The 20,945-nt window shown below is 45.2% G+C and overlaps 1 protein-coding gene across 1 annotated transcript; it reads right to left on the minus strand.

Moving 5' to 3' along the window:
* Window positions 1-1,927: 1,927 nt before the first annotated feature.
* LOC115158587 (zinc finger protein 648) lies at window positions 1,928-19,639 on the minus strand. Its single transcript, XM_029707734.1, has 2 exons — window positions 19,404-19,639; window positions 1,928-3,945 (listed from the first exon to the last, which is right to left on the minus strand). Exons 1-2 carry the CDS (start codon window positions 19,474-19,476, stop codon window positions 2,294-2,296), a joined length of 1,725 nt encoding a protein of 574 aa, XP_029563594.1. The 5' UTR covers window positions 19,477-19,639; the 3' UTR covers window positions 1,928-2,293.
* Between the last annotated feature and the right edge of the window lie 1,306 nt (window positions 19,640-20,945).

A 20,945-nucleotide genomic window follows, 5' to 3' on the forward strand; every position in this document is an offset into this window, starting at 1 on the left:
GGGTATGTCTCTATAAGCTTGGCACATCTAGCCACTGGGATTTTTGCCCATTCCTCAAGGCAAAACTGCTCCAGCTCCTTCAAGTTGGATTGGTTCCGATGGTGTACAGCAATCTTTAAGTCATACCACAGATTCTCAATTGGATTGAGGTCTGGGCTTTGACTGGGCCATTCCAAGACATTTAAATGTTTCCCCTTAAACCACTCAAGTGTTGCTTTAGCAGTATGCTTAGGGTCATTGTCCTGCTGGAAGGTGAACCTCCGTCCCAGTCTCAAATCTCTTGAAGACTGAAACAGGTTTCCCTCAAGAATTTCCCTGTATTCAGCGCCATCCATCATTGGTTCAATTCTGACCAGTTTCCCAGTCCCTGCCGATGAAAAACATCCCCACAGCATGATGCTGCCACCACCATGCATCACTGTGGGGATGATGTTCTCGGGGTGATGGGAGGTGTTGGGTTTGCGCCAGACATAGCGTTTTCCTTGATGGCCAAAAGCTCAATTTTAGTCTCATATGACCAGAGTACCTTCTTCCATATGTTTGGGGAGTCTCCCACATGCCTTTTGGCGAACACCAAACATGTTTACTTATTTTTTTCTGGCCACTCTTCCATAAAGCCCAGCTCTGTGGAGTGTACGGCTTAAAGTGGTCCTATGGACAGATACTCCAATCTCTGCTGTGAATCTTTGCAGCTCCTTCAGGGTTATCTTTAGTCTCTTTGTTGCCTCCCTGATTAATGCCCTCCTTGTCCGGTCCTTGAGTTTTGGTGGGTTGCCCTCTCTGGGCAGGTTTGTTGTGGTGCCATAGTCTTTCCATTTTGAAATAATGGATTTAATGGCGCTCTGTGGGATGTTCAAAGTTTCTTTTTTTTTAACCCAACACTGATCTGTACTTCTCCACAACTTTGTCCCTGACCTGTTTGGAGAGCTCTTTGGTCTTCATGGTGCCACTTGCTTGGTGGTGCCCCTTGCTTAGTGGTGTTGCAGACTCTGGGGTCTTTCAGAACAGGTGTATATATACTAAGATCATGTGGCACATCATGTGACACTTAGATTGCACACAGGTGGACTTTATTTAACTAATTATGTGACATCTGAAGGTAATTTGTTGCACCAGATCGTATTTTGGGGCTTCATAGCAAAGGGGGTGAATACATATGCACACACCACTTTTCTGTTTTTAAATTTTTTTTATTTTTTGAAACAAGTAATTTTTTTTCATTTCACTTCACCAATTTGGAGTATTTTGTGTATGTCCATTACATAAAATACAAATAAAAATCCATTCAAATTACAGGTTGTTATGCAACAAAATAGGAAAAATGCCAAGGGGGTGAATACTTTTGCAAGCCCTTGTGTTTTAGGTTATTGGCCTTGTGTTTTAGGTTATTGTCCTGCTGAAAGGTACATTTGTCTCCCAGTGTCTGTTGGAAAGCAGACTGAACCAGGTTTTCCTGTGCTTAGCTCTATTCCATTCCCTTGTCCTTACCGATAACAAGCATACACATAACATGAAGCAGCCACCACCATGCTTGAAAATATGAAGAGTGGTGCTCAGTGATGTGTTGTGTTGGATTTGCCCCAAACATAATGCTTCGTATTCAGGACAAAAAGTGAATTGCTTTGCCACATTTCTTGCAGTTTTACTTTAGTGCCTTATTGCAAACAGGATGCATGATTTGGAATATTTTTATTCTCTACAGGCTTCCTTCTTTTCAATCTGTCATTTAGGTTAGTATTGTGGAGTAACTACAATGTTGTTGATCCATCCTCAGTTTTCTCCTATCACAGCCATAAAAGGAAAAGTCCACCCCAAAACCATCTTTTGGTATTTGTTTCATTAGTCCATTTTTTATATAGTCCCAAAATGTTTTCCATGTCAGCAATCAAGTTTTCAAGATATACAGCTTCATAAAATACAGAAATACAACGTGTATGATGCATTGAGCATCATATGATGCAAAACGCAACATCATATGATGCAAAATGCATCATACCGGCTGAGGGCACTTGTGAATACTTTCTGAAGACACTGTATTTTAAGGCTTAGCAGCCTAGCAGGATGTTGTCCTTCAAAAAAGTTGCTATCTACCTGGAACCAAAAAGGGTTCTCCTATGGGGACAGCCGAAGAACCCTTTGGGAACCCTTTTTTCTAAGAGCATAGCATGTAGAGATCAGTAAGGTTGATTAGACCAACTGTTTGTACTGTATGAGAGGGTAGCTCCCAAACAGCTTAAATCAGTCTTCAGTGCTTTCAACAACAGAAGCAGCAGTAGCAGCAGTAGCAGTAGGGTCATTCATGGCACACCATGTGCTCTGTGAGCTGAGAGGCACACTGGAAAGCCTTGTCACACTCCACACAGACAAAGATCCTCCCGGCACACGTCTGCTCTTGGTGGCGCTTCAGAGCAGCTGTGCGGCTGAAGGACATGCTGCAGCCTGTGCAGTCGTAGGGCCTCTCTCCGGTATGGACACGCTGGTGACGGACCAGGCGGGACACCATGGCGAATGCCACCCCGCACTGAGGACACTTGTGGGGGCGGATGCCGCTGTGTACGGCCTGGTGCTCCAGCAGGTTGGAGGACTTGGTGAAGGACTTGGTACAGACCAGGCAGGTGTAGGGTCTCACCCCGGTGTGCACCTTCTGGTGCTCTGCCATGCGGCTGGCCACGGCAAAGGCTTTCCCACAGATGGGACAGCAGAAGGGCCGCTCGCCCAGGTGAGTGCGCTCATGGCGGAGCAGGGACAGTGGCTTGTTGAAGGTCTTGCCGCACTGCGTGCACGGGAAGGGTTTGTCATTGGTGTGCATGTTGCGCTCATGCTTCCGCAGGTCCGAGGAGCGCACAAAGTCCTTGCTGCAGGTCTCGCACACGTATGGTTTCTCTCCGGTGTGCGTGCGAATGTGCTTGCGGTAATCGGAGGACCAGATGTACGTCTTTTCACAGAAGGGGCAGTGGTACGGTCTCTCTCCAGTGTGCAGGCGCTTGTGCTGCTGCAGTGTGCCTTGGTGAGAATAGGCTTTGCCACACAGGTCACATATATGAGGCTTCAGGCCACTATGAGTATCCAGATGACTCTGCAGATTGCTGGACTTCTTAAAGGCCCAGTTGCAGTGAGTGCACTTGTAGGGCCGGTTCTCTGTGTCTCCCTCCACTCCACGTTTCTTCATGGCAGCAAAAACTATAGGCACCTTGTCCTCACAGGCATCAATCATGGCCATAGCCTTGTTTAGTGGAGGGGGAATGACTAGCGGTTCTCTACCTTTCCAACTCCCCTTGTTCCCACGTACATCACACACATCACGCACATCATGACGCACATCAGACTGAGCCTCCTTGGTTTTGGGCCTGATCTCTCTCACCAGACGCAGCTTCAGATCGGAAGGATCACCACTACACACTTTCCTCTGCAGAAGTCTTTTAGTACCATTCTTGATGTTGCCTTCCTCCTGTTGTGACGAGTCTGAGTAGACCCCCTCCAGACCTGTAGAACCTCTCCTATTGGCAACATTATGTTCAGTGGCTGCGGGTGAACCTTGAGGACTACAGAGGTCCTGATTGGGAGACATTCTCTTGTCTTTTCCAGAGTTGAGCAAAGCAAACTTCTCAGCCAGAGTCCATGTAGGTGTTTGTGGGTTTAAATAAATCATCCCAGTGTAGCTACTACCTGAGAGGGAGTCGGTATCGTCATTATCAGATGGGTTAGAGTCACTTTCCACTTTGTGAGCAGTGTTGACTTTTACACTCTCCGAGGGCACGTGGGAAACGTAGTGCATTTTGTTTGTTAAGTTTTTCCTGATACTTCTCTTTGAAATGTACACTTTATCAACAAACCTTTCTGAGGTCCATGAAGGCATTTCTTCAGCCATACTTGATATTATAGAGGTGGTGAATGTGGCTTGAGGCTGAAAAGGGATTTTCCCTGAACTCACATCCTTGGCAGTGCCTGGAAGAAAAACACAAAAACAAATAGTGTTTACTATCCACCAAAGTGAAAATAAAAATTGTAATGCTATATGACCAAAGGTTTCACAATAAGTAGTAATGTTATTGAGTGCATCACACATGCAAAATGTGAGTTTAGTAGGTGTTATAAAGCATCTATGAATGTTTGTAAAGCATCTATGAAGGGTTTATTAAAGTTTTAGGCTCTGCGAATACTGCCACTATACAAAACTGCCTAAGAAGAGACAAGCTGTCTGTGTGCAGCTCATAACAGGCTCATATGAAGCATATGAATTCCAATAACTGGTGCTGTTTGTCGTGAAATAACCAAGTGTCAGCCGAAGAAGATGTGGATGTGGGGTGGTTCAAAATAGAAGAGAAATGAAATATGTAATAAAATATAGATTACTTTATGAAATCAATTAAATATACAGAATATTGGACACACCTACTCCTTCAAGGGTTTTTCTTTATTGTTACTACATTGTAGAATAATAGTGAAGACATCAAAACTATGAAATAACACATATGGAATCATGTAGTAACCAAGAAAGTGTTAAACAAATCAAAAGTAGCCACCCTTTGCCTTGATGACAGCTTTGCACACTCTTGGCATTCACTCAACCAGCTTCACCTGGAATGCTTTTCCAACAGTCTTGAAGGAGTTCCCACATATGCTGAGCACTTGTTGGCTGCTTTTCCTTCACTCTGTGGTCCAACTCATCCCAAACCATCTCAATTGGGTTGAGGTCGGGTGATTATGAAGGCAGATCATCTAATGCAGCCTTCCATCACTCTCCTTCTTGGTCAAATAGCCCTTACACAGCCTGGAGGTGTGCTGGGTCATTGTCCTGTTGAAAAACAAATTATGGGATGGTGTATTGCTGGTGAATGCTGTGGTAGCCATGCTGGTTAAGTGTGCCTTGAATTTTAAATAAATCACAGACAGTGTCACCAGCAAAGCACCCACACACCATAACACCTCCTACTCCATGCTTCACGGTGGGAACCACACATGCGGAGATCATCCGTTCACCCACTCTGCGTCTCACAAAGACAAAGTGGTTGGTACCAAAAATCTCAAATTTGGACTCATCAGACCAAAGGACAGATTTCCACCGGTCTAATGTCTATTGCTCGTGTTTCTTGGCCCAAGCAAGTCTCTTCTTATTATTGGTGTCCTTTAGTAGTGGTTTCTTTGCAGCAATTCGACTATGAAGGCCTGATTCACGCAGTCTCCTCTGAACAGTTGATGTTGAGATGTGACTGTTACTTGAACTCTGTGAAGCATTTATTTGGGCTGCCAATTCTGAGGTGCTGGTAACTCTAATGAACTTATCCTCTGCAGCAAAGGTAACTCTGAGTCTTCCTTTCCTGTGGCAGTCCTCATGAGAGCCAGTTTCATCATAGAGCTTGATGGTTTTTGCAACTGCACTTGAAGAAACTTTCAAAGTTATTTAAATGTTCCGTATTGGCTGACCTTCATGTCTTAAAGTAATGATGGACTGTTGTTTCTCTTTGCTTATTTGAGCTGTTCTTGCCTTAATATGGATTTGGTATTTTACCAAATAGGGCTATATTCTGTATCAAATCAGATCAAATCAAACTTTATTTGTCACATGCGCCAAATACAGTGTAGACCTTACCGTGAAATGCTTACTTACAAGCCCTTAACCAACAGTGCAGTTCAAGAAGAGTTAAGAAAATATTTACCAAATTAACTAAAGTAAAAAAATAATAAAAAGTAACACAATAACATAACAATAACGAGGCTATATACAGGGGGTACCGGTACCGAGTCAGTGTGCGGGGGTACAGGTTAGAGGTCATTTGTACATGTAGGTAGGGGTGAAGTGACTATGCATAGATAATAAACAGCGAGTAGCAGCAGTGTACAGCAGTCTTATGGCTTGGGGATAGAAGCTGTTAAGGAGCCTTTTGGTCCTAGACTTGGCACTCTGGTACCACTTGCCGTGCGGTAGCAGTGAAAACAGTCTATGACTTGGGTGACTGGAGTCTCTGACAATTTTTGGGGCTTTCCTCTGACACCGGCAATTATATAGGTCCTGGATTGCAGGAAGTTTGGCCCCAGTGATGTACTGGGCCGTACGCACGACCCTCTGTAGCGCCTTATGGTCAAATGCCGAGCAGTTTCCATATCAGGCGGTGATGCAACTGGTCAGGATGCTCTCGATGGTGCAGCTGTATGACTTTTTGAGGATCTGGGGACCCATGCCAAATCTTTTCGGTCTCCTGAGGGGGAAAATGTTTTGTCGTGCCCTCTTCACGACTGTCTTGGTGTGTTTGGACCATGATAGATCGTTGGTGATGTGGACACCAAGGAACTTGAAACTCTCGACCCTCTCCACTACAGCCCCGTCGATGTTCGACCCGCCTTTTCCTGTAGTCCACGATCAGCTCCTTTGTCTTGCTCACATTGAGGGAGAGATTGTTGTCCACGCACCACACTGACAGTTCTCTGACCTCCTCCCTATAGGCTGTCTCATCGTTCTCGGTGGTAAGGCCTACCAATGTTAATGATGGTGTTGGAGTCGTGTTTGGCCACGCAGTCGTGGGTGAACAGGGAGTACAGGAGGGGACTAAGTAAGTACACACCCCTGAGGGGCCCCAGTGTTGAGGATCAGCGCGGCAGACGTGTTGTTGCCTACCCTTACCACCTGGGGCGGCCCATCAGGAAGTCCAGGATCCAGTTGCAGAGGGAGGTGTTTAGTCCCAGGGTCCTTAGCTTAGTGATGAGCTTCATGGGCACTATGGTGTTGAACGCTGAGCTGTAGCCAATTAACAGCATTCTCACATAAGTGTTCCTTTTGTCCAGGTGAGGAAGAGCAGTGTGGAGTGCGATTGAGATTGCGTCATTTGTGGATCTGTTGGGGCAGTATGCGAATTGGAGTGGGTCTAGGGTATCCGGGAGGATGCTGTTGATGTGAACCATAACCAGCCTTTCAAAGCACTTCATGACTACCGACGTGAGTGCTACGGGGCGGTAATCACTTAAGCATGTTACCTTGGCTTCCTTGGGCACAGGGACTATGGTGGTCTGCTTGAAACATGAAACATTAATTTTGTCCCATTCCTCCTGACAGAGCTGGTGTAACTGAGTCAGGTTTGTAGGCCTCCTTGCTCGCACACGCTTTTTCAGTTCTGCCCACAAATGTTCTATAGGATTGAGGTCAGGGCTTGTGATGGCCACTCCAATACATTTATTTGTTGTCCTTAAGCCATTTTGCCACAACTTTGTAAGTATGCTTGGGGTCATTGTCCATTTGGAAGACCCATTTGCGACCAAGCTTTAACTTCCTGACTGATGTCTTGAGATGTTGCTTCAATATATCCACATCATTTTCCTACTCATGATGCCATCTATTTTGTGAAGTGCACCAGTCCCTCCTGCAGCAAAGCACCCCCACAACATGATGCTGCCACTCCTGTTCTTCACGGTTGGGATGGTGTTCTTCGGCTTGCAAGCCTCCCCCTTTTTCCTCCAAACATAACGATGGTCATTATGGCCAAACAGTTCTATTTTTGTTTCATCAGACCAGAGGACATTTCTACAAAAAGTTCGATCTTTGTCCCCATGTGCAGTTGCAAACCGTAGTATGGCTTTTTTTATGGCGGTTTTGGAGCAGTGGCTTCATCCTTGCTGAGCGGCCTTTAAAGTTATGTCGATATAGGACTCGTTTTACTGTGGATATAGATACTTTTGTACCTGTTTTCTCCAGCATCTTCACAAGGTCCTTTGCTGTTGTTCTGGGATTGATTTGCACTTTTCGCACCAAAGTACGTTCATCTCTAGGAGACAGAATGCGTTTCCTTCCTGAGCAGTATGACGGCTGCGTGGTCCCATGGTGTTTATACTTGCGTACTATTGTTTGTACAAATGAACGTGGTACCTTCAGGCATTTGGAAATTGCTCCAAAGGTTGAACCAGACTTGTGGAGGTCTACAATTTATTTTCTGAGGTCTTTGCTGATTTCTTATGATTTTCCCATGTCAAGCAAAGAGGCACTGAGTTTGAAGGTAGGCCTTGAAATACACCTACAGGTACACCTCCAATTGACTCAAATGTTGTCACTTAGCCTATCAGAAGCTTCTAAAGCCATGATATCATTTTCTGGAATTTTCCAAGCTGTTTAAAGGCACAGTCAACTTAGTGTATGTAAACTTCTGACCCACTGGAATTGTGATACAGTGAATTATAATTGAAATAATATGTCTGTAAACAATTGTTGGAAAAAAGTACTTGTGTCATGCACAAAGTATATGTCCTAACCGACTTGCCAAAACTATAGTTTGTTAACAAGAAATGTGTGGAATGGTTGAAAAACGAGTTTAATGACTCCAACCTAAGTGTATGTAAACTTCCGACTTCAACTGTAGGTATTACAGACTCAGTCAGTGAGAGGTTGAAAATGTCAGTGAAGACACTTGCCAGTTGGTCCGCGCATGCTTTGAGTACACGTCCTGGTAATCCATCTGGCCCCGCGGCTTTGTGAATGTTGACTTGTTTAAAGTTTGACCTGTCTGGGTTTCCCTTTGTAGTCCGTAATAGTTTTCATGCCCTGCCACAATACAAAGAGCGTCAAAGCCGGTGTAGTAGGATTCAATCTTAACCCTGTACTGACGCTTTGCTTGTTTGATTGTTCGTCTGAGGGCATAGTGGGATTTCTTATAGGCGTCCGGATAAGTGTCTCGCTCCTTGAAAGCGGCAGCTCTAGCCTTTAGCTCGATGCAGATGTTGCCTGTAAACCACCCCTACCTTGTCACAACACAACTGATTGGCTCGAACACATTAAGTGTCACAGATCCCTCAGAAATGTTCATTACGCACACCTGACCCCTATTCCCAGTGATTAGTAATTGTATAAGTGTGCCCTTGGTTTACCAGTGTCCTGTCGATTATTGTTGCAATGTCTGTTGGTGCGTGTGAGTACCTGTGCTGTGTTTTGGCTTTCGTGCCATTGTGGATTGCGCATATGATTACGGGTCTCGTCCCGTGTGTTAATCATTGTGCGCTAGTGTTATTTATTTGAGGTACTCCTCTTTCTTTTGTTTGGGTTTCAACCCTGTGTGTTGTATACGTGTTTGTTTGGTCTTCGTTCCTGTGCCATTACACTGCATGCTTTAATTTGGGTAAGAAATAAAAAAGCCTATTACACATTCATGCACCTGTCTCCTGAATCATTCATACCAGCATGACATTAAGAAGGAAAGAAATTCTGCAAATTAACTTTTAAAAAGGTACAGCTGTTAATTGAAATGCATTCCAGATGACTACCTCATGAAGCTGTTTGAGAGAATGCCAAGAGAGTGCAAAGCTGTTATCAAGGCAAAGGGTGGCTACTTTGAAGAATCTCAAATAGAAAATATATTTTGATTTGTTTAAAACTTGTTTGAGTACTACATGATTCCATATGTTTTATTTCATAGTTTTGAAGTCTTCACTATTATTCTACAATGTAGAAAATAGTAAAAAATAAAGAAAAACCCTGGAATGAGTAGGTGTGTCCAAACTTTTGACTCGTACTGTATATGAAATAAAAATAAATAAGGGGCAAAAATGACGTGAACTGAAACAAAACCAATTACTTTACACAGTGCTTATTGACAGATTTCAAAACAGTTCTGCCCCCTGGCTTGTGCATGATGATTTGAAAAACCTTTATATTATAAGACTGTTTGTGTTGGCAATGCACTTATGAATTTCTAACATTTAATATCATTTTAAATAAAAACATATTTTAAAATATTACAAATATTTCATAAATCATTTATCTTAAAATAATCATGTCTCTTAATGGCATTTTGCTCCATATGTTTCTAAATACATAACAGTCTGTAACAGTCTAGCTACTTTAAGTATAGATGCACAGTAGCCTATGGCTCAAGCTGTCTCTGTGGCTCTGGAATCCGGAATCAATTAACTGTCTATTCATGGGTTGCACATTTCGTCACTATATAGTTTTGAACGTTAGTTTTGGGACTGATGCCCAGCTGAGCATTCTACTCAATGCAGTATCAATTGGTGCTGATGAAGATTTGATCTAAAGTGCATTACTGTGGCTTGGAAACATGATGTCATTTCGAAAGGAGGCAAATAATTAGTAGGACAAGCTTTAGTCATCATTGTGATGTCTCCAGATTGATTTAAGATGCAGTATAACTTTAGCTAGCTAGCTAAGATTAAGGGGAGAGCACCGACATTTAGCTAGCTAACGTTAGCATTGCTTGCTATTTTTGACGAACTTTGCTAGCTCATGGCAACATAGCCATCTCTCTATAGTAAACTTGACCACATCATAATGATGGCAAAGTTGTTTTTGACTAATTATTTGTCAACTTTATATGTCTAGTAATTATTTATCTTGAGTCAATAAGTATTCAACCCATTTGTTATGGAAGGCCTAAATAGATTCAGAAGTAAAACATTGCTTAAAAAGATATTTCATAAATGTGCAACAAATTGCAACAAAAACAATTCCATTTGTTAGGTTTGTATGGCATTGTCATCGCCATTGACCTCCAGCTGGTAATACACTTGTGTCCCCTGTCTACCGGTTCATACATAAAACATTCAACCTCCATCCAGGTTGCAAATGCGTCTGTTTCCTGCTTAACTCGATTTAATGGCTCGCTGGCCAAAAAATACAGAGAAAATATGCACAATTTTCCACCACCGTTTTCGGATTTTCTGACAGCTTCCTGATGTTGTATATCACGTTTAGACATTCAGTTGCAGCAGTCTGTTGTTTACCCCTGGCTGAACAAGGTGCGCAACATTTGGAAGTAGCATTTTTTTTAAATTAAAGTTGCAATATGCAGAAATTGCTCCGCCATTTCCTGGTTGCTAAAATTCTAATAGTTTGCCTAATTTCAGTTTATGTGACAAAACAAGCAATGTATAGTGTACAGAATCCTTGTACCATCTAAACCGCTGAAAAATATATTTTCAATAACCCCAAATATTGTATTTTCAGCTTTTTGAATCTGGTGTACAAAACTGAAAGTAAAAGACACATAAGAGTTCACATAGAACTGATCAACCACTTCTTAGACTTGCTTTCAATGATAATGACAGATCTATAACTCATATTTCTATGTGAATTTGGAGGATCGCCCAAAAATGTACATATTGCAACTTTAAGAAAGTAGGGGAGAGTGGGATAAGAAAGTAAGGGAGAGTTGGAGAGCCAAAGGATTAGTTGAGCCACCCATTGTTGTCACGACTTCCGCCGAAGTCGGCTCCTCTCCTTGTTCGGGAGGCGTTCGGCGGTCGATGTCACCGGCTTTCTAGCCATCGCCGCTCCATTTTTCCATTGTTCCATTTGTTTTGTCTTGTTCCCTGCACACCTGGTTTACATTTCCCTAATCACACTGCATGTATTTATTCCTCTGTTCCCCCCCATGTCTTTGTGTGAAATTGTTTGTGTTACGTGTTTGTTGTTACGCGCCAGGCTGGTTTTTCCCTTGTATTCCGTGGTATTTCACGACGATGTTTAATTGTTAAACATTTGCTTATTTTGTGACTGTTTCGCGCCTTGCACTTTTTACCTTTGGCTGGAGGTTTTGACGCAGTGGCGTCTGTCTGTTTTATTGCTCTGCCTAAATAAAGTGTGCGCCTGTTCACAACTCTCTGCTCTCCTGCACCTGACTTCTCCACCAGTAGCGCACAACATTGACAGAATTTCACACCACCCATGGAGTCAGCAGGAGCAGGTACCCCAGTCAGAGGAGTTGAGGAGCGCGTCCGGGAACACTCGGCAATGCTGCAACATCTCGGTGCCACGATGGATCGTGTTGTCCAGACCATGGACCGCTGGGAGAGACAGGAAGTCTCTCCAGCGCCTCGACCAGCGCAACCAGGGTTACCTCTACCCGTCCCTCCTGGATCCAGTCCCAGTGGGATGCGTCTCTCCCTTCCCAGGGAGTATGATGGGACGACAGTACGGTGCCAGGGGTTCCTATTACAGCTGGACCTATACCTGGCCACCGTTCACCCAGCTCCCTCGGGAAGGGAGAGGGTGTCTGCCCTCAACTCATGCTTCTCGGGGAGAGCTTTGGACTGGGCAAACGCCGTGTGGGGAGAAGGAGACGCGGCGTTAGACCACTTTGAGGGGAATGGCTCTTCCACTTGAGGCAGGGGACGAGGAGCGCCCAGGAGTTCGCCCTATAATTCCGGACCTTGGCCACCGGAGCAGGATGGAACGACAGGTCCCTTATCGACCACTACCGATGCAGCCTGCGCGAGGACGTCCGACGGGAGTTGGCCTGCAGGGATGCCACCATCACTTTTGACCAACTAGTAGATCTGTCCATCCGGTTGGATAACCTGCTGGTCACCCGCGGACGTCCAGAGAGGGCTCTGTCGGTTCCATCTTCCAGCACCCCCGCTCCGGTGCCTATGGAGCTGGGAGGGGCTGCGCTCAGGGAGGCTGGAGGAGGGGCCTTCACATGCATTATCTGTGGCCGCAGAGGGCACACTGCCAGTCGCTGCTGGGTTGGTCCCTCTGGGAGTCGAGGCAGCAGGCAGGGCACTCTGCCGTCACCCCAGGTGAGTTTGCACCACTCTCATCCAGAGTCCTCTGTTGTCCACCTGTTTGTACCTGTTTGTTTTCCTGAGTTTTCCCCGCATTCCCAGCATAAGGCGCTCGTCGATTCAGGCGCGGCTGGGAATTTTATCGACAGAGCGTTCTCCCTTAGTTTAGGGATCCCCATTATTCCTGTGGTTAGACCTTTCCCGGTACACGCTCTGGACAGTCGACCATTAGGGTCCGGGCTAGGAAGCCACCATCTCCCTGGCCATGGTGACGCAGGGGGGTCAAGAGGAGAGAATCAGTCTCTTCCTCATTGACTCCTGCGTTTCCCGTGGTACTAGGCCTTCGCTGGTTAGCTCGTCATGACCCCACCATTTCATGGCAACAAAGGGCTCTCACGGGGTGGTCACCAGAGTGCTCAGGGAGGTGTGTAGGGGTTTCCGTTGGTGCTACCACAGTGGAAAGTCCAGACCAGGTCTCCACCGTGCGCATCGCCCCAGAATATACCGATTTGGCTCTCACCTTCTGTAAAAAGAGGGCGACTCAATTACCAACCCATCGACGAGGGGATTGTGCGATAAATCTCCTGGTAGATGCTGCACTTCCCAGGAGTCACGTGTATCCCCTGTCGCAAGCGGAGACGGCGGCTATGGAGACATATGTCTCTGAATCCCTGCGTCAGGGGTACATTCGGTCCTCCACTTCACACGCCTCCTCGAGTTTCTTTTTTGTGAAGAAGGAGGGAGGTATGCGCCTGTGCATTGACTATCAAGGTCTCAATCAAATCACGGTGAGGTACAGTTATCCGCTACCTCTCATCGCCACGGCGATTGAGTCAAATGCATGGGGCGCGCTTCTTCACTAAACTGGATCTCAGGAGCGCGTACAACCTGGTGCGTATCCGGGAGGAAGTCGAGTGGAAGACGGCGTTTAGTACCACCTCAGGGCATAAATGAGTACCTCGTCATGCTGTACGGGTTGATGAATGCTCCATCAGTTTTCCAATCCTTTGTAGACAAGATTTTCAGGGACCTGCACGGGCAGGGTGTAGTGGTGTATATTGATGACATTCTGATATACTCCGCTACACGCGCCGAGCATGTGTCCTTGGTGCGCAGGGTACTTGGACGACTGTTGGAGCATGACCTGTACGTCAAGGCTGAGAAATGCCTGTTCTTTCAGCAGGCCGTCTCCTTCCTAGGGTATCGCATTTCCACATCAGGGGTATAGATGGAGAGTGACCGCATTTCAGCTGTGTGTAATTGGCCGACTCCCACCACGGTAAAGGAGATGCAGTGGTTTTTAGGGTTTGCCAATTACTGCCGGAGATTCATCCGGGGTTTGGCCAGGTGGCTGCTCCCATTACCTCACTGCTGAAGGGGGGTCCTGTACGTCTGCAATGGTCGGTTGAGGCAGACAGGGCTTTTGGGCACCTAAGAGCTCTGTTTACCTCGGCTCCCGTGCTGGCCCATCCGGATCCTTCTTTGGCGTTCATAGTGGAGGTGGATGCGTCCGAGGCTGGGATAGGAGCCGTGCTCTCTCAGCGCTCGGACACACCACTCCTGTGCTTTCTTCTCGAAGAAGCTCCTGTGCTTTCTTCTCGAAGAAGCTCAGCCCGGCGGAGCGGAACTATGGTGTGGGGGACAGGGAGCTGTTGGCTGTGGTTAAGGCTTTGAAGGCGTGGAGACATTGGCTTGAGGGGGCTAAACACCCTTTTCTCATCTGGACTGACCACTGCAACCTGGAGTACGTCCGGGCAGCGAGGAGACTGAATCCTCATCAGGCAAGGTGGGCCATGTTCTTTACCCGTTTTGTGTTTACCCTGTCCTACAGACCAGGTTCCCAGAATGTGAAGGCAGACGCACTGTCCCGGCTGTATGACACAGAGGAGCGGCCCATGGATCAGACTCCCATACTCCCGGCCTCCTGCCTGGTAGAGCCGGTCGTGTGGGAGCTGGACGCGGACATTGAGCAGGCGTTGCGTTCAGAGCCCGCTCCCCTCCAGTGTCCCGCCAGGTGTCTGCACGTTCCGTCTGCTGTCTGTGACCAGTTGATCTATCGGGCCCACACGTCACCCTCCTCTGGTCATCCGGGGATCGGTCGGACGGTGCGCTGTCTGACTGGGAAGTACTGGTGGCCCACCTTGGCAAACGATGTGAGGGTTTATGTTTCTTCCTGCTCGGTGTGTGACCAGTGTAAGGCTCCTAGACACCTGCCCAGAGGTAAGCTACATCCCTTACCCGTTCCACAACGACCTTGGTCACACCTGTCAGTGGACTTTCCGACCGATCTTCCTCCCTCACAGGGAAACACCACAATCCTGGTCGTTGTGGATCGTTTCTCAAATCCTGTCGTCTCCTCCCTCTGCCTGGTCTCTCTACGGCCCTACAGACTGCGGAGGCCTTGTTTACACACGTCTTCCAGCACTACGGGGTGCCTGAGGATATAATGTCTGATCGGGGTCCGCCGTTCACTTTGAGAGTCTGGAGGGCGTTCATGGAACTTCTGAGGGTCTCGATCAGCCTCACCTCTGGTTTTCACCCCGAGAGTAATGGCAGGTGGAGAGAGTGAACCAGGATGTGGGCAGGTTTCTGCGGTCTTATTGCCAGGACCGGCCTGGGGATTGGGCGGCATTCGTGCCCTGGGCCGAGATGGCACAGAACTCGCTCTGCCACTCCTCCACTAACCTCTCCCCCTTTCAGTGCGTATTGGTGTACCAGTCGGTTCTGGCGCCATGGCATCAGAGTCAGACCGAGGCTCCTGCGGTGGATTACTGGTTCAGGCGCGCGGAGGACACATGGGAAGCCACCCATGTTCACCTCCAGCGAGCCACGCTGCACCAAAAAAACAGCACAGACCGTCACCGCAGTGAGGCCCCAGTGTTTGCACCAAGGGACCGGGTCTGGCTCTCGACCTGAAACCTGCCCCTCCGCCTGCCCTGCCGGAAGCTGGGCCCGCGGTTTGCAGGGCCATTCAAAGTCCTGAGGAGAGTGAACGAGGTGTGTTAACCTCTCTGGGCTAGGTGGGACGTTTGCATCCCACCCTAGTCAACAGCCTGTGGAATCCTGTGGCGCGATATTCAAATACCTTAGAAATGCTATGACTTCAATTTCTCAAACATATGACTATTTTACACCATTTTAAAGACAAGACTCTCCTTAATCTAACCACACTGTCCGATTTCAAAAAGGCTTTACAACGAAAGCAAAACATTAGATTATGTCAGCAGTGTACCCAGCCAGAAATAATCAGACACCCATTTTTCAAGCTAGCATATAATGTCACAAAAAAACAAAACCACAGCTAAATGCAGCACTAACCTTTGATGATCTTCATCAGATGACACGCCTAGGACATTATGTTATACAATACATGCATGTTTTGTTCAATCAAGTTCATATTTATATCAAAAACCAGCTTTTTACATTAGCATGTGACGTTCAGAACTAGCATTCCCACCGAACACTTCCGGTGAATTTACTAAATTACTCACGATAAACGTTCACAAAAAAAATATATATATATTTTAAGAATTATAGATACAGAACTCCTTTATGCACTCGCTATGTCCGATTTTAAAATAGCTTTTCGGTGAAAGCACATTTTGCAATATTCTGAGTAGATAGCCCAGCCATCACGGCTAGCTATTTTGACACCCACCAAGTTTGACCCTCACCAAACTCCGATTTACTATTACAAAAGTTTGATTACCTTTGCTGTTCTTCGTCAGAATGCACTCCCAGGACTGCTACTTCAATAACAAATGTTGGTTTGGTTCAAAATAATCCATAGTTATATCCAAATAGCGGCGTTTTGTTCGTGCGTTCAAGACACTATCCAAGGGTGACGAAGGGTTACACGCCCGACGCGTTTCGTGACAAAAAAATTCTAAATATTCCATTACCGTACTTCGAAGCATGTCAACCGCTGTTTAAAATCAATTTTTATGCTATTTTTCTCATAAAAAAGCGATAATATTCCGACCGGGAGTCGTTGTTTACGTTCAAAGACGAAAGAATAAAAACATGGGGTCGCCTTGTGCACGCGCCTCCAGTCTCTGTTCTCTGATCGACCACTATCAAAATGCGCTAATGTTTTTCAGCCAGGGCCTGCAAAGCCCCCATTCAGCTTTTTGCCGCCTTCTGAGAGCCATGGGAGCCGTAGGAAGTGTCACGTAACAGCAGAGATCCCCTGTTTTGGTTAGAGATGATCAAGAAGGCCAAGAAATGGTCAGAGAGGGCGCTTCCTGTTTGGAATCTTCTCAGGTTTTGGCCTGCCAAATGAGTTCTGTTATACTCACAGACACCATTCAAACAGTTTTAGAAACTTTGGAGTGATTTCTATCCAAAGCTAATAATTATATGCATATTCTAGTTTCTGGGCAGGAGTAATAATCAGATTAAATCGGGTACGTTTTTTATCCGGCCGTGAAAATACTGCCCCCTATCCATAACAGGTTAAAGGTCTTACTCACATCGGCAGACGGAAGCCACTCCCCAGTAAAATGCACATGAAAGCCCGCTTGGAGTTTTCCAAAAGACACGTAAAGACTCTCAGACCATGAGGAAGCCTGATGAAACCAAGATTGAACTCTTTGGCTGTCACGACTTCCGCCGAAGTCGGCCCCTCTCCTTGTTCAGGCGGCGTTCGGCGGTCGACATCACCGGCTTACTAGTCACCACCGATCTATGTTTCCCTGTTCGTTTGGTTTTGCCTTAATTGTACACACCTGTTTATGATTCCCTGATTATGTTCATTATTTAACCCTCTGGCTTTCCTGTTTGTCTTGTCCGTGATTGTTTCCTGTTTTGTGGTTGTTGGAGGTGTTTCTCCCAGCCATGTATTATTGCTGTGGGAGAAGTGTTATTGTGGTTTTGAGTAAACACGTTTTGTTTGCACTCATCCCTGTGTCCTGTGCCTGACTCCGATACTTCTCTAAACGAAATCATTACATTGGCCTGAATACCAAGCGCCACGTCTGGAAGAAACCTGGCACCATCCCTACAGTGAAGCATAGTGGTGGCAGCATCATGCTGTGGGGATGTTTTTCAGCGGCAGGGACTGGGAGACCAGTCAGGATTGGGGCAAAGATGAACAGAGAAAAGTAAAAAGAAATCCTTGATGAAAACATGCTCCAGAGCGCTCAGGACCTCAGACTGAGGCGAAGGTTCACCTTCCAACAGGACAATGACCCTAAGCACACAGCCAAGACACCTCAAGAGTGGCATCGGGACAAGTCTTTGAATGTCCTTGAGTGGCCCAGCCAGAGCCTGAACTTGAACCCAATTGAACATCTCTGGAGAGACCTGTAAAGCTACGCTCCCAATCCAACCTGACAGAGCTTGAGAGGATCTGCAGAGAAGAATGGGAAAAACTCCCCAAATACAGGTGTGCCAAGCTTGTAGAGTCATACCCAAGAAGACTCAAGGCTGTAATCGCTGCCAAGGGTGCTTCAACAAAGTACTGAGTAAAGGGTTTGAATACTTATGTAAATGTGATATTTCAGTTTTTATGTTTAATAAATTAGCAAATATTTCTAAAAACCTGTTTTTGCTTTGTCATTATGGGGTATTGTGTGTAGACTGATGAGGGAAAAAAATGTTTTAATACATTTTTGAATAAGGTTGTAACATAACAAAATGTGGAAAAAGTCAAGGGGTCTGAATACTTTCCCAAGGCACTGTATATCTGAACATATGCATAGATTTAATATATGCAATACACCATAATGTCATTCCATGAATTATCTTTGGCCTACTAGCAGCATCACAGGACAATATTACCCACTTACCCCCAAGGTGGCTCAATTTACCCTATGCTTAATTTACACTATACATACACCATAAATTGTGCCAAGAGACCAATTTTTTGGGACTAGCTATGTTTTCAAAACTGTTATGTTTATATTAATTCTGATTATTTCAAGGGATACACAACATCCTGAAATATATGTAGATATATTTGTTAGAAAGAATACTATATTTCCCTTGACTTAGTGATGCTTAATGTAAAAAATGGCGCAAAATACCCCACTCTACGCATATTTTCCCCATTTATTTGTGTCCTGCGGGCCATGAATAAATCAAGTTAAGGAGGAAACCAACCTTTACAGCCTGAATGGAGGATGTTTTATGTACGAAATGGTCGCAGGGGTACACGAGCAGGAAGTCAATGGCAATGACTAGGACGTAAGGAATAATAGCGCCATTATTCTTAACAGGGCTAGATCTTTTGACTAGGAGGTTAACTGTAACCTCATAAAGTTCTCAAAGCTTCTGTGGCACTGGCCCAAAGTCATGCAATGCATACAACGCATTTCTAACACAATGTAGGCATAATGTGCATAATTAGAATTGATAACATACTTTAAGTCAAATGCAGTGCAGAAATAAATCACATTTGGACAATAAATATCTAAAATTACAGTAAACCAACAGGTTGCCCAACTCTTATTTTGTGGGGACACCATGCGATGAACTCTATATAATGCAACGTATATGATGTATATTTACAAGTTTCATCCGATTTTACTCTATTGTATGCTAATATTAATTCCGTATGTAATATTTCTCAATAAAAGGCTACTGTTTGCTAACACGCTACTTAGATATAAACGACAATAATGACAGCAGTCAAATGCGCTGATGGGGGGACAAGTTATGGGCAAGTTATATTTACCCGCTGATGAGGGGTATCCTAGTAATCGGGTAGGAGGGGATCCTAATAAATAATACATGCACTGATGATCCTTAAAATCTATATAAGACTTTAATAAATAAAAAGCTCAGCGCCTTCAGGCCATTTCATAAACTGTCAGCATACATGCCACCTCTTCTCACTACAACGTTTAGTCATCAGAGCTTGATCTGTCCATTCATTCAGTCATAGGCTGCATTCTGCCGCTTACCTCGACAACGTCCTCCTATCTCCCCGTAGGCAAACCATAAGCATCCTCCTGTCGGCGTGCGAACCATAGTCATTTAGAGCTGTCCACTTGGAGTGGGCGGAGTCAAAATGAAAGAACGTGGGGACAGCAGTGTCACTTACGCCTTTAGCAAGCAGTTTTATGCCGCGTTCAAAACAATTTGGAACTTGGAAGTCGACTTCAGAGCGTTCAAGACAACTAGGAACTCGGGGAAAAACCTTGTGAACGTTCATCCAACTCAGAATTCCAATTCGGAAACTCGGAATCTTCCTAGAGCTCCTCCTTTCCGACGTGAAGATCACTGACGTCATTATTTGACCTCATTTTCCCCGTGTTCCCAGTTGTCTTGAAAGCACCATTAGACTCTTGCAAGCCGACACCAACATTAAGTCATGATCCTAGTTCAAGATCTGTATGCCTATACCAGGGTATTTATGTGACCCACTGACCCATATTTGATGAAGACATATTGACACTGCGGTTTCTCCCGTCATTTGTCCGTATTTTTACAGTGATTGACTTTATTATAGGTTGTATTAACTTATTCATACTGTATATAGACCCTATATATATCATATTCACCGCAATTTCGTTAATTGTTTTATTTATACATAGCCTAGAAGTGAGACAGATTAATGAATGTTGCTTGTTACACAGTTAGGCCTACATAGCCTAACCATCACAAAGTGTACTATGTAGACCTAGATATTCAACCTTTTAGTATTTTCTTTATTTAAAGTTGAACGTTTTTATGTCATGTTCACAAGTACAGTGAAAGGCCTTTCTTACCAACTCAATGCCCCAAATGCAATAATCAATTACAATGTAGCTTAATATTAAAAAAAACACAAGAAATTAGAAGAAATATGAAGAACACAATAAGTAAGTAACATACAGGGTCAGTTCCAATACCATATTTACATGTGCAGGGTTGCTGGAGTGATGGAGGTAGATATGTACAGGGGTAAGGGCTAAGGGCAACAGGATATAAGATAAACAGAGTAGCAGCAACTTGTATGTGAGTGGGTGTGCGTGTGTGTAGAGTCAGTATAAATGTATGTGCATATTATGTGTGAGTGAGCAGATGATGGAGTGTGTGTTTGTGTGTGTGTGTGTGTGTGTGTGTGTGTGTGTGTGTGTGTGTGTGTGTGTGTGTGTGTGTGTGTGTGTGTGTGTGTGTGTGTGTGTGTTGAAGTGACAGTGTGTGTGTGTGTGTAGGGCCTTGTGAGTGTGAATAAAGACTGCAAAAATAAAAATAAGATAATAAATACAGTTTAATTTAGATAGTCAATGTAGCTATTTTGTTAGCTATTTATCAGTCTTATTGCTTGGAGATAAAAGCTGTTCAAGAGCCTGTTGTTGTCAGACTTGATGCACCGGTACGGCTTGCAGTGCAGAAGCTGTGCTCGCTTCATAGACTTCATGTGAGGCTGTGACTAATTAAATAATAATTGTGGCTCCTTCTCTCTGTCAGATAGGATTTGTGGTGCAGGGGCGGAAATCCCGGGGGGGACGGGGGTACAC

This window comes from Salmo trutta, chromosome 22, assembly GCF_901001165.1.
Source record: "Salmo trutta chromosome 22, fSalTru1.1, whole genome shotgun sequence".
NCBI lineage: Eukaryota > Metazoa > Chordata > Actinopteri > Salmoniformes > Salmonidae > Salmo > Salmo trutta.

What these genes read in the sequence shown, in the direction of transcription:
- LOC115158587 (XM_029707734.1), bottom strand. Translation starts at nt 19,476, where the DNA reads ATGACTATGGTTCGCACGCCGACAGGAGGATGCTTATGGTTTGCCTAC. An exon ending in GATAGGAGGACGTTGTCGAG is followed by an intron (nt 3,946 to 19,403) that starts GTAAGCGGCAGA and finishes TTTTTCTTCCAG; the next exon opens with GCACTGCCAAGGATGTGAGT.